Raw genomic sequence first — 14087 nt, forward strand, 5'->3', positions numbered from 1 at the left:
ACTGGGGCGCCTGTTTGATTGTACTTTATGTATTATTCCCTTGCCTTTGCTTGTCTTCTCTTCTTCCTTTGTGTAAATTGCAGAGAAAATTTCTTCTGAATGAACTGCACAGACCTGGAGATGTGGTGCTGGGTGGTCTGTTTGAGGTCCACTACACTGCCGATCTGCCTGAGGGGACGTTTACCTTAGAGCCGCAGCAGCCTCGCTGCAGTGGGTGAGTGCCAAACACATGCACTCAGGGGTTTTTTCCTTGTGAATACTTCGCTTTCTGTTGAGAACTTTCAAACATGTTAATGTCATTAAATACTCTTAATATATAACATATAAAACATCAGAATCAGCGAAATACAACTAGAGAAAATATTGAGGAAGAACTGTATGATGTATTGCTAATGAAGATGTACTTTTTGTTTTATAGTTTTTGTTTGATGTTACAGTAACTGCTTTTATTTTTATTTTTAATTTTGACATTTTATGTCTCAGTTTTGATATTTTAGGCTTCAGACATGCTATGACGATGGCCTTTGCTGTTGAAGAGATAAATAAGAACTCGAACCTGCTACCGAACGTGACTGTGGGATACAGTCTTTATGATAACTGTGGTGCTCTTCTTATGGGACTCAGTGGAGCAATCTCACTCTCCAATGGTCAGGAGGAGCAGGTTGTGCTCCAGGACGACTGTTCAGGCATTCCTCCTGTCATCGGGATTGTCGGGGAAACCTACTCAACATTTTCTATTGCAATTTCTCACATGCTTGGTTTATTCAATATTCCCATTGTAAGTTTCCCATTTTATTTTTTTTTTTGTCACTTGATCCTCATTTGAATAATGCCCTGACTTTGTGACTTGATTTGTTTGGTGGTGTATAGGTGAGTTACTTTGCCACGTGTTCCTGTCTGAGTGATCGGCAGCGGTTTCCAACCTTCTTTCGAACAATCCCAAGTGATGCTTTCCAGGTGAAACACTAATAACAAACTGTGAGCAAGCTTCACGCAATGCAGCAAGCTGGTAGACATGGTACAAAACACAGAAATGTATTTCAAGTTAGGTGTGATATGGATGTAAAGTGTATATGATATTGTAACTGAACCTGCACAATGATCCTACATATCTCACCAATGTCTCAGGTGCGTGCTATGATTCAGATTTTGAAGCATTTTGGCTGGACATGGGTCGGCCTGCTGGTCAGTGACGATGATTACGGACTCCACGTTGCCCAGTCCTTCCAGTCGGACCTGCTGCAGGCTGGCGGAGGATGTCTGGCCTATCTAGAAGTTTTGCCTTGGGACAGTGACCCGGGTGAACTCAGGAGGATTGTGAATTTGATGAAAGCATCAACAGCTCGAGTGGTCATTGTGTTCGCACATGAGATTCACATGATTCAGCTCATGGAAGAGGTTACAGTTTCAATTTTGTGTCCTATATCAAGTGTGTGCATGGGCATGTGTATGTTTTGGTGAAATGTATCGAAAATCAAAAGCTTGTTCATGTATGTAGGTAATGAGAGCATATTTCTAATTTCTACTATTATCATTGTTGTATACAAGTACTTGTATACAAGTAAAGAAATGTATAATACAATGGGACATCACATTTGTCGCACAATTCAACTGAAACTGTGAATTTTGATCGTCCAGAACACAAGAGCTGACATATTTTTTGTAATTTCAATTTATATCCCATTGAATCCTCAATGAAGTAATAAAATGTGATGATATTTCATGGGATTAGACAAAACCCTATGATTACCACACCTACCACAATAACAAATTGTAAAATGTAATGTCTAGTCAAATTAAGTTTTTGATTCTGTGTTCTGTTCAAATGCATGATGCACCAGAAAGTGATGCCCATGAATAACAATTTCTGCAGTCAGCTGATTATTCTCTATCGATGTGAACTTGCCTGTGACAAAACATGAAGTTTTTGTTTTTCTATTTTGGATTGAAAAACTTCTTTTAATTGCACAGGTGGTGAAACAGAATGTGACGGGTCTGCAGTGGATTGCAAGTGAAGCCTGGACAGCAGCTGCTGTCCTCCAGACTCCCCGACTGATGCTGTACCTGAGCGGCACTCTGGGTATTGCAATTCGTCGAGGAGAGATCTCAGGGCTCATGGATTTTCTGTTACAAATACACCCTGACAAAGAAGGCAACAACAAAAACAACATGGTCAGAATTTTATCTTGATTTCAATCGAACCACATACAGTAAATATCAAACATTGCATTGGTATATCTGCTTATTCGTATTTTTTATGTAATTGTTTCAGGTGAGACAGTTCTGGGAATACATGTTTCAGTGCACATTTGATCCTGTAGGTTGGACAGAAGATGGAAGAGCTCTTTGCACTGGACAGGAAAACATTAAAAATGTGGATTCTGAGTTTTTGGACCTTTCCAACCTCAGGCCTGAGTACAATATCTACAAAGCTGTGTACGCTCTGGCATATGCCCTTGATGACATGCTGCAGTGTGAGCCTGGGGGAGGGCCTTTCAGTGGGAACAGCTGTGCCACTCTGCAAACACTGGAGCCATGGCAGGTGTGATATCAATTTACACTCCCTCTCTTTTATGTTCTGAAAAACAGCAGTGACACCAAACGGTTTGAGCTGGGAATAATAATAATAATAATAATAATAATAATAATAATAATAATAATAATAATAATAAACGGTAGTCTGAGTTCATATGGGGTGACTTTTTCCTTTTACATTGATTTTCCTCACTATGTATTGTTATTATAATTCCCCGCTTTAATTCGAAATGGCATGATTGTCCTATATATTATAGGAGAAGTCAAAATACACAGTATAAAAGGAAAAAAAGGTAGCTAGTTAGACTTGTCCTTGCACATTTCAAACATTTAAACTTTTCTTCTTCATGCAAATATATTCAACGAACAAAGACAATGCTGTTATTTTGGTATAAAGTGTCACTTCATCTCTCCAATTCATAGCTGTTGTATTATTTAGAGAAGGTCAATTTCACCACATCATTTGGTGATCAGGTGTCATTTGATGAAAATGGAGATGCGCTGCCAATATATGATGTTATGAACTGGCTGTGGCTCCCTGATGGAAGAACTAAAGTTCAAAATGTGGGTGAGGTTAAGAGGTCACCCTCCAATGAAGAAGTACTCATACTCAAGGAAGAAAAAATCTTTTGGAACTTTGAATCGAAGAAGGTAATTTCTTCTTTTCAGACATCTTTTCTGATTGCTGATATCAGAAAAGATGTCTCATTGCTGTACAATCATACAGAAAAATAAGACCTTTTTTTTCCTGCAGCCTCCTCGCTCAGTGTGCAGTGAGAGCTGTCCTCCAGGTACTCGCATATCAAGGAAGAAGGGCCAGCCTGGATGCTGTTTTGACTGCATTCCTTGTTCTGGGGGAAAGATTAGCAATAAGACCAGTGAGTACTTTTGTCACTGTTTTTTCCTCCTGTCTCATTCTCGGCAGACTTATGTTGTACAGTAAAAATATAGTTCAGTCTCCTCCCTGTTGTTCAGACTCTGTGGAGTGCATCAGCTGTCCAGAGGATTTCTGGTCCAGTCCTCAGCGTGACCACTGTGTTCCCAAGAAAACTGAGTTCCTCTCCTATCATGAACCTCTGGGTATCTGTCTTGCAACAATCTCTCTGCTGGGTACATTCATCAGTGTTGTCGTTCTGGGGATCTTCACGTATCACCACAGGACACCCATGGTCCGTGCCAATAATTCAGAACTGAGTTTCCTGCTCTTGGTTTCACTCAAGTTGTGTTTTCTTTGCTCACTCCTATTTATTGGAAAACCTGGACTGTGGACGTGCCAACTGAGACACGCAGCCTTCGGGATCAGCTTTGTACTTTGTGTCTCTTGTATCCTGGTAAAAACCATGGTGGTTCTGGCAGTTTTTCGAGCATCAAAACCAGGTGGTGAAGCCATATTGAAGTGGTTTGGTGTGATGCAGCAGAGAGGAACAGTTCTGGTTCTCACTTCCATTCAAGCAGCAATCTGCACAGCTTGGCTTGTCTCCGCCTCACCATCCCCACATAAAAACACTGAATACCACAATGACAAGATCGTTTATGAGTGTGCTGTTGGATCCACAATAGGTTTTGCAGTGTTACTGGGTTACATTGGCTTACTGGCCATCCTCAGTTTTCTGATAGCATTTCTAGCAAGAAATCTCCCAGATAACTTCAACGAGGCCAAACTCATCACTTTCAGCATGCTGATCTTCTGTGCTGTGTGGGTGGCCTTTGTTCCTGCTTATATCAACTCTCCAGGTAAATATGCAGACGCAGTGGAGGTATTCGCTATACTGGCTTCAAGCTTTGGCCTCTTGGTGGCGCTGTTTGGACCAAAATGTTACATAATCCTGCTGAGACCAGAGAGGAACACAAAGAAGGCCATCATGGGTCGAGGAGCCACCAAGTCATGAAAGCAGTTGTTTTAGTAAAATCATCTGTTGCTGTGAATATCATGAATGTCAAATCTATAATAAAATGTACAAGTCACTTTAACCAGAATGTATTTCACTTTATTCTAGTTGCAAGCTATTTTTCAAAACACTGTTAGTATTTTACCATGGAAGAAAGACTTTTAAAAAAGATCTTTTTCAAATCAAAGAAGACTTTTTAGGATAGAATCTATTTATTTTAGTTCATAATTTATTTTACTATATTTTATGATTATATTCTCAATAAGTTCAGGCAATGGGACATCCTTTGTTTAAGATAATTCAGATGAAAAGATGAAATCAGACTGTATTTCATGTGGCAGGCTGATATGATCTTTAAATATGCTTTTTGATTTTGGCTGTATTTCTTAATCAAAAGTGTCATTAAAACTCTTTTTATTGATCCACTTTGGATACTTAATTCTTTGTATTTAAAGATTGAAGTGGCCTTGTTGAGGAACTGACACTCGTGGCCTTTCAGTTGTGGGTGTATTTTACAAAGTTTACAGTTCCTGACATTTTAAATTCGCTTCCAATATCTATTTTCATCCCACCAATAAATTTTGTAAATAGAGTCCAATATCATCGCCGTATAGTGAAAATATATCATAACTTTTTACAATCTTCATATACTGTACCATCAAATATGATTATAAGAATCATACCTCGATCGAAAATATAAGATAACAAGCACAAACAACAACATGGAGAAAACCCACATCTGCCCAGGAAAACCATGCAAACTCTACACAGAAAGTCAGACTTAAATTTGAGATTGAAAATGTGAGTTTGGAGTCCTGACAACTGTAACACTGTGCAACCCACATGCTTTATAACACTGTTGGTCTCCTTGAGATACATTTGCTTTCCACCGGACTCTCACATCATATCAGCCTACGCCAGTCCCTCTGATTTATATTTGTCTATAGATATTTTTTACAGTCAGTAATGTGTGGATGACCAATACATCAGTCGCTAAATTTCAGTCTTCTATATCTCAGGAGAAGATGGGTTTATCAACCAATTAATAAAAGTATTCACAGTGTAATTTCCCAAGAAAATGTGTTTGTGAATATTCTGTCTTGTTCATTATAATTACATCGTATTCTACAAATTTTAAGCAATTTTATTCTAATTTAAATAATTTTGTTTTGAAGGCTGTTTGACTGGGCTCATAATTGAAGCAACAAAATATGTCATAAAGAGTCAAATTAATCCAGCCCACAAAAACTGTGAAATGTACATACATCAGCCAAAAATGTCCATCAAGTTATTGTTTTTTTTTGGTTTTTTTTTTGTCTTAGGCTTGAAGGATTCTTCATCTTTTGAGTCTTCGTCGTGGTTTTGGCACACGTGGCTCCACTCCGTCTGACACAGAATTCCCTTTAGTATTTCTCACACATTTCCATCATCTCTGTTTTTGTTTTTTTTTTTTGTTTTGTTTTGTTTTTTTAATCCAAGCATCAAACACAACAACAAAAGAAGAGAAGCACTGAAGTCATTTTTAAAGTTTTATTTATCCAAAATACTCAGTTATATAACATCTGATTTGAATTTCATTTGAATGTGACATTAACGTTATCAGGGGGATATGTGAGTTTTGTCCTGCCCCCAAAAGCCCAAAGATTCATCAGTGCTGTGGAAGGTTTAACAAGCGGAAAACATGCAAATCTGATGTCACAGACCTCCATATAAAGTAAGTGCTGCTACACAAAAAAAGAGACGAGGGTGAAGGAGCGTAAATTATGGGGCATTTACCCAACACATACTTTGGCTTGAGTGTTTGCATTGTCTCTGCTTATTTTTTTCCCTTCTCTTTGTGTTTGTCTTCCTCTTCTCCCTCATCTTGTAAATTACAGAAAGATTTTCATCTGAATGAAATGCACGGACCTGGAGATGTGGTGCTAGGTGGACTGTTTGAAGTCCACTACACATCGGTCCTCCCTGAAAGGACATTCACCTCTAAACCACAACAGCCCCGCTGCAGTGGGTAAGTTTTACACATGGAGCATCATCAGACAGATGTGAATATTACGATGTTCAGGGCATACATGATGAGAAACCAAGTCATTGTGTTCAAATCTTTCTGAAGTATGATGGAAAATTGCACTTCTTGATCATTTTGAGAATGTTTTTAATCCATAAAAGACAGTATATTACTTACAGCACATTATGTCTTTTTTTTCAAAGTAATCTGACACAAGTGACATCTTGCAATCCAGTGACTAATAGTAATGTTTATGTCTCAGTTTTGATATTTTAGGATTTAGACATGCTATGACAATGGCCTTTGCTATTGATGAGATCAACAGGAACTCTAACCTGCTGCCAAATGTGACTCTGGGATACAGTATCTTTGACAATTGTGGTACACTTCTCATGGGACTCAGTGGAGCAATCTCGCTCTCCAGTGGTCAGGAGGAGCAGTTTGAGCTTGTGGAGGACTGTTCAGGGATCCCTCCAATCATTGGGATTGTGGGTGATCACTATTCAACATTTTCTATTGCCATTTCCAATGTGCTGGGTTTATACAAGATGCCCATTGTGAGTTCAAATTTGTATAATTTCTTGTTTTTGCAGTACAATACTTGATTTCTTTTAATTAACATTACGTTATGTAAATACTCTGATCTGTATTGGTGAGAATGTTGTATTTAATTAGTTGTGATTTTTCTTGTAGGTGAGCTATTTTGCCACGTGTTCCTGTCTGAGTGATCGACAGCGGTTTCCAACCTTCTTTAGAACAATTCCAAGTGATGCTTTCCAGGTGAAACACACTATATGAGAAAACTGCAAAAAAAAAAGTATGTGCTGCAGGTCTCACAACAAGCTTGTCAAGACAGATGTGTCGTTGGAGCTATTTGTGATTTGACTGGAATATGCACATGATAGTTTTAACAGAAGCCGAGTTCAGCACCTTTCTGCATAGTAATCCAATATCGTAAATGTCTCAGGTGCGTGCTATGATTCAGATTTTGAAGCATTTTGGCTGGACATGGGTCGGCCTGCTGGTCAGTGACGATGATTACGGACTCCACGTTGCCCAGTCCTTCCAGTCGGACCTGCTGCAGGCTGGCGGAGGATGTCTGGCCTATCTAGAAGTGCTGCCTTGGGACAGTGACCCGGGTGAACTCAGGAGGATTGTGAATTTGATGAAAGCATCAACAGCTCGAGTGGTCATTGTGTTCGCACATGAGATTCACATGATTCAGCTCATGGAAGAGGTGAGATATACAATACAAAAGCATTTTAGAAATACATGATTCTGATCAGCAACAAGATCAGTAGTTGGTGCCATCTGAATCCCCTCCCTTTTTTTTTTCAATATGTCAATCAAATAAGTCAATCTAATCATGCAGCACAGTTTTCAGTCCACTTTGAAAAAATCTACTTGACGATTAGGTCTTAGGATGAAATGTTCCTACATTTGAATGTGTGTGATTAATACTTTATTTATTCTTGTAGTATTGTTGTGTCTGTCTGTTGTGGTATAGTCTCAGAAAGACTGACTCTTTAAGAAGTTAACTCCCCGTTTTTAAGTCCAACTTACCCTTGAAAACATTGTTTTTCAGTAAATATAAAGTTGAACTGTGTTTTCTCCAATTAAACCTACAATGTGATTTCCCAACTGGAATTTAAAAAAAAAAAAATACTGTCTTTGTTTACACAGGTGGTTACACAGAATGTAACCGGTCTGCAGTGGATTGCCAGTGAGGCCTTGGCATCAGCGACTGTGCTGCAGACGCCACGCCTGATGGCGTATTTGAGCGGCACTCTGGGCATTGCCATCCGCCGGGGAGAAATACCAGGGCTCAGAGAGTTCTTGCTAAAAATACATCCGGACCAAGGACACAATAACGAAAACAACATGGTGACTCAAAACTTGCAAAACGAACTGATGCACACAACCACATATTTGTTTGATTGATATCATATGAATTGTTGTTGGTGTTTTAGGTGAGACAGTTTTGGGAGTACACGTTTCAGTGTAGATTTGAACCCGCTCCGGCTGGCTGGACGGACACTGGTGGAGCTCTTTGCACTGGAGAAGAAGACATGGGAAACATGGACACTGAGTTTTTGGACCTTTCAAGCCTCAGACCTGAGTACAATGTTTACAAAGCTGTGTATGCTCTTGCATATGCCCTAGACAGCATGCTGCGGTGTGAGCCAGGGAGAGGGCCTTTTAGTAGGAACAGCTGTGCCACTCTGCAAACACTGGAGCCATGGCAGGTGTGATATCAATTTCTGTCCTATCTCTCTGTAAACATGCTGAGATTCATGTTCCACAGAAATACATACTTTCAGGGTCTTTTTGAATTGCAGTGAAATGAAACACATTTATGTTTGCCTTTCAAAAGTCCTGATTGAGAGATGAAATCTAAGGACGTATACCAAACACTGACTTAATCCTTATTCTGAGAAACACCGGTCCATTATTCTGATGAGAATCAAGCAACATGTATAATTTTACTGCAATATAGTCATTTTAATCGTTTTCATCGTTTGTTTTGTTTTTGATCACTCATTCACAGCTTGTACATTATTTGGAAAACGTCAATTTTACCACATCATTCGGTGATGAAGTTTCATTTGACAGTAATGGGGATGTCTTACCAATATATGATGTTATGAATTGGTTATGGCTCCCTGATGGAAGAACTAAAGTTCAAAATGTGGGTGACGTGAAGAGGTCAGCCTCCAATAAAGAAGTACTCACACTCAAGGAAGAAAAAATCTTCTGGAACTTCAAATCAGAGAAGGTAGTTTTACTTTGATGCAGCTTCTTCTTATTCTTATTTTTTAAATAAAACTCAGCTGTGTACAATGAACCTAAATGGTGAGTGTATTTTGGTCACGGCAGCCTCCTCGCTCGGTGTGCAGTGAGAGCTGTCCTCCAGGAACACGCATGGCCAGAAACAAAGGACAGCCTGTGTGTTGTTTTACCTGCGCATTTTGTTCGGAGGGAAAAATCAGCAACAAAACCAGTGAGTGATCTTTCTTTCTTTTTTTTCCTATTGATATTTTTAGACTGTTTGTGTTCATGTTCTTCATCTGTTCTTCAGATTCATTGGAGTGCATCAGCTGTCCAGAGGATTTCTGGTCCAGTCCTCAGCGTGATCACTGTGTTCCCAAGAAAACCGAGTTCCTCTCCTATCATGAACCTCTGGGTATCTGTCTGACCACTGCTTCACTGCTGGGCACATTTATCTGTGTTGTCGTTCTGGGGATCTTCACCTATCACCGCAGCACACCCATGGTGCGCGCCAATAACTCAGAACTGAGTTTCCTGCTGCTGGTGTCACTCAAACTTTGCTTCCTGTGTTCACTGTTGTTCATCGGACGACCCAGACTGTGGACGTGCCAACTGAGACACGCAGCCTTCGGGATCAGCTTTGTGCTTTGTGTCTCATGTATCCTGGTTAAAACCATGGTGGTTCTGGCTGTGTTTAAGGCCTCAAAGCCAGGAGGAGAGGCCAGTCTGAAGTGGTTTGGTGTGATGCAGCAGAGAGGAACAGTTCTGGTTCTCACTTCCATTCAAGCAGCAATCTGCACAGCTTGGCTTGTCTCCGCCTCACCGTCCCCTCATAAAAACACACAATATCACATTGACAAGATTATTTATGAGTGTGTAGTCGGGTCCACAATAGGTTTTGCGGTTTTGCTGGGTTACATCGGCTTACTGGCCATCCTCAGTTTTCTGATCGCATTTCTGGCAAGAAATCTCCCAGATAACTTCAATGAGGCCAAACTCATCACTTTCAGCATGCTGATCTTCTGTGCTGTGTGGGTGGCCTTTATTCCTGCATATATTAACTCACCAAGTAAATATGCAGATGCAGTGGAGGTATTTGCCATCCTGGCTTCCAGTTTTGGCCTGTTGGTGGCGCTGTTTGGACCCAAATGTTACCTAATGTTGCTGAGACCAGAGAGGAACACAAAGAAGGCAATCATGGCTCGAGTTACTGTCAAGTCCTGAAAGAATTGAGATTCTCTTGAACACATTGGATATTACCTGAACAAAAGCACTGCATTAAAATTATTTTACTAACTGTATTTTTTGTCTGTCTCCAATTGCTCATTTGTTATTTCTCATACCCAACTATTTTGACATGAAATTGACTTTCCCCTAATCACATAAACACAAACAAAAACACTCATACACAAAGATTCATTCTTGCACTTTAGTGGATGGTTGATCTAACAGTTCATGAAAGGCCTCCATACCTAATAAGATTTATTTTCTGAACCTCTCAATAAGAATATCTTTTTTTTTTTCCATTTTGAGATGAAATTAAATATCTCTGATCCAATTTGAAACTGTTTGTCTGGGCAGCATCCTACCACTTTAAAAGGATCAGCCATCGTGTCACTAAAATTGATTGAGCAGTCTACCTCTGACCAGCAGCAGGTAACACCAAACCCCCAGCATTGATGCCAAAAAGAAACAATAGTGGGTTCAGTGCTATTCTGATTTTGAATATACCAGTAAATGCTTTCACAGATATCACCCCAAAACTGTTGCATCTTCAGACAAAGCCAGAACATATAGCTTAAAGTAGCCTCTGCTGATCGACACATATCACAAGTGGGGTCATTTCAGGGTAAATCTTGGCCAATGTTGATTTATGCAGATTCACTCCATGTGCGACTTAGGTTTACCTAAGCAAGAAGGCAATTTGACCCATCTAAGATGGCGATTTGAAACCCAGCACAGCCAATCCTGTCCTGTTTTCTCTGACATCACGCCTTTATGCAAGTTAAGCCCCTCCCACAAGAACGTGCGACGAACGCCCTTCGACCAATTACGGTTAGAGCTTTAGGGGCTCTTCTGATTGGTCAAAGATACCTGGAGCTGTCGAGATTCCTTTTCAGCTCAGAACAGAGACAGATGGAAACGCTGCGCCCTCGCGGTAGTGCAATTATGCTACACTCCTAAAGGATTATCAATGGATACTCTAACATTTAATCCAAAGAAAACACAGAAAAATTAGCATTGACTAGCAAAATCCTGCCTACAGCACCTTTAAATTGGATAACATGATGTTTTGCACACATAGGACATGAATGAATATTCTTCAAAACGTCATCCCAGTCTGATTCATTGATGCTCTTCTGGAGTATAACTTTCTTCTTAACAGAGTTAAAGGAGATCACATCATCCCTTGCATTAATTGGGGGACCCTGAGATGAAGTGACACACCTGCAAATGCCAAAAAATAATTAAATAAAATGACAAGCTTGCAAGTTATACTTATCAGGCAGCTGTTGAAAAGAAGCACATTTGTTTTCAATAAATAAGTCAAATTTCCAGCCCTTGCTCCTGCCACACATGAAATGTGGCAGCCTGCATAGAGGGATAGAAAAAATATTGGCTACTTTTGGGCAGAACAGACTCATCTTTAAAAGACCAAAGTATTTGCAAAATTGTAAGCAAATCCTGATGAATTGTGAATGACAGGATTACAAATATAAGTTTTGAGGGAGTGGAATAGATGCACCAATTACTGCCATCAATGACAGTGATTCACTGATTCAGTGTCTCTCCTCAACCATCACACTTAGAGATATTTGCTGCTCGCTGGCTAAACATCAGCCCCTCTTTTTGAGATGTTTTTTGTATTTTGTATTGTGTTGCTGCCATGTGTTCGATGTTTGAGTTTAATTAGTGTGAGATTTGGGCTACCGTAGATTTGGTTTTTTTTGGTTATTTTTTTTTTGGTTTTGGTGTTTTCCAGTTTTTTACAATTGCTTAAACACGATTTTGAAAACAGGGCTTGGAATTTCAAAACACTACACACAATTAGCACAACCACACACACAATATGGAAAACACTTCAGATCCTGTGCAAAATGAAACACTATTATAAAAACTATATACACATTTATTAAAACCATACTATGTTACCATATGAAACACACATTTCATAAGGCTTAGTTCTGTTTGAACCAGTTACACACTGCTGTGCTAAACTTAAAACACTTTTGGCAGTTCTACCTCTGGACCTCTCAGTGAATAGATTACTGTAAGTGAAGTACACAGAGAAAGTGCAAATATACGACATAGTAAATTCAAACACATCACACGATCAATGCTGCAGACTTTTAAAAATATGATTTAAATATTTTTCACATAGCCACATTCAGTCAACATAGACAATCACAAGAAAACATATCCCACCACTGTAAACCCACAAAATAGACAAATAAATATACGGTACTACCAGTACAGGTTAAAAACATGTAAAGAAAATGAAGAAAACAAAAAGAAATCGGAGTAAAATAAATTAATAAATACTAAACATCTCTTCGCCTAGCTGGATCCGGCCAGAGAATTTCATCTACATCACAGGCAATACCTTCGTTGGCAAGACAACATTGGAAGAACCGTCTTGAATGACAGATCCATCCTTGCACGGCTGCAGCTTCCATTTAGTCATAAGCCTCTTCCATGGCCTGAATGAGGGGCGCCTGAGTCTGGGAACGGAGATCATAAACTTTCCACCGCCATGCTGAGAAAGATTCTTTGATGGGGTTTAGAAATGGAGAGTATGGTGGAAGGTACAGGACTGTAAACAGTGGATGGTGCTGAAACCAGTTCTGGACCAGAGCAGAGTGGTGGAATGACACATCGTCCCAGATGACTATGTAGCGCATTTGGTGCATTTGGTTATTTCCTGCGAGGAGGCTGTGCAATCTGTCCAAAAATCTGATCATTTGATCTGTGTTGTAAGAGCCCATATTGGCATGATGGTGGAGGACCCCATTCAGGGAAATGGCTGCGCAAAGGGTGATGTTACCCCCATGTTGCCCTGGGACATTACTGTAATTCTAGCCCCGTGGCCAGTGATGTTTCTCACCTGTTGCATTTTCATAGTGCTCAAACCTGATCGGTGTGTCTACAATAAAGCAATCCTGTGTTTGCACACCTGATGTGGGTGTTTAACCAAATGGCTCATGGGTGTGATGATTTGTCCATCAGTGTTGTGGAATTGCAATGAAGTGACATCTTTATATAAGTTTGTGTCTAATGTATACAAGTGTGTTTAGTGTTTTACAAGTGACTGTGTGTATTGTTCTGCCAAAAGTGTGAGGCTGACTTTGTTTTTATAGTGGTGAAAAACTGGTCCAGTGTTTTGCTTCTTGAGTATAAGGTATTGATAGGTATGTGATTCTTTTGTTTTTAGTGTTTATTAGGGATGTGCGAGTACCGATACCAGGTATCGGTATCGGGCCGATACTGGCCTTATTTCAAAGTATCGGGTACTCGTGAAGGCGACGGATGCCAGCCGCCGATACTCACGGCAAGAAACCCCCACGCGTAGTGAGCCCTCCTCACCAGCAGTTGGCGGTAGTGCAGCCGAATGGGATGCAAGCTGCCGACAAACATGAAAGAGGAAGAAGCTCCTCTCTGGAGCGCTGACAAGCGCAGGGCTACACTGCAGCGGGCTGACTTCTCCATGAGTCTCATCCAGAGCAGAGACAACAGGATGAATCCAGAACGGCTGCTCGTCTCACCAGAACTCCGCCGGTGTGGAAATTCTTTTATATCAGTGAAAACGAGCCGAGCTTTGCAGAATGCAAACTCTGCAATGCTAAAATTGCTGAAGGAGGTGCGCGCTGTTGTTCATTTACCACTAGTAA

At 40.1% G+C, this 14087-nt stretch overlaps 2 protein-coding genes across 2 annotated transcripts; both read left to right on the forward strand.

Annotated features, from left to right (window-relative positions):
* The first annotated feature begins 502 nt into the window (after window positions 1-502).
* On the forward strand, window positions 503-4424 carry LOC115401036 (extracellular calcium-sensing receptor-like). Its single transcript, XM_030109171.1, has 8 exons — window positions 503-778; window positions 871-957; window positions 1129-1398; window positions 1972-2172; window positions 2273-2542; window positions 2959-3186; window positions 3290-3413; window positions 3511-4424. The coding sequence occupies exons 1-8, from the start codon at window positions 512-514 to the stop codon at window positions 4422-4424; spliced, it is 2361 nt and encodes a 786-aa protein (XP_029965031.1). The 5' UTR covers window positions 503-511.
* A 1838-nt stretch (window positions 4425-6262) lies between these two features.
* Window positions 6263-10422, forward strand: LOC115401037 (extracellular calcium-sensing receptor-like). The gene is made up of 9 exons (XM_030109172.1): window positions 6263-6432; window positions 6692-6986; window positions 7123-7209; window positions 7397-7666; window positions 8113-8313; window positions 8400-8675; window positions 8978-9205; window positions 9307-9430; window positions 9509-10422. The coding sequence occupies exons 1-9, from the start codon at window positions 6323-6325 to the stop codon at window positions 10420-10422; spliced, it is 2505 nt and encodes an 834-aa protein (XP_029965032.1). The 5' UTR covers window positions 6263-6322.
* The last annotated feature ends 3665 nt before the right edge of the window (window positions 10423-14087 follow it).

This window comes from Salarias fasciatus, chromosome 14 (genome assembly GCF_902148845.1).
Source record: "Salarias fasciatus chromosome 14, fSalaFa1.1, whole genome shotgun sequence".
Classification (NCBI taxonomy): domain Eukaryota; kingdom Metazoa; phylum Chordata; class Actinopteri; order Blenniiformes; family Blenniidae; genus Salarias; species Salarias fasciatus.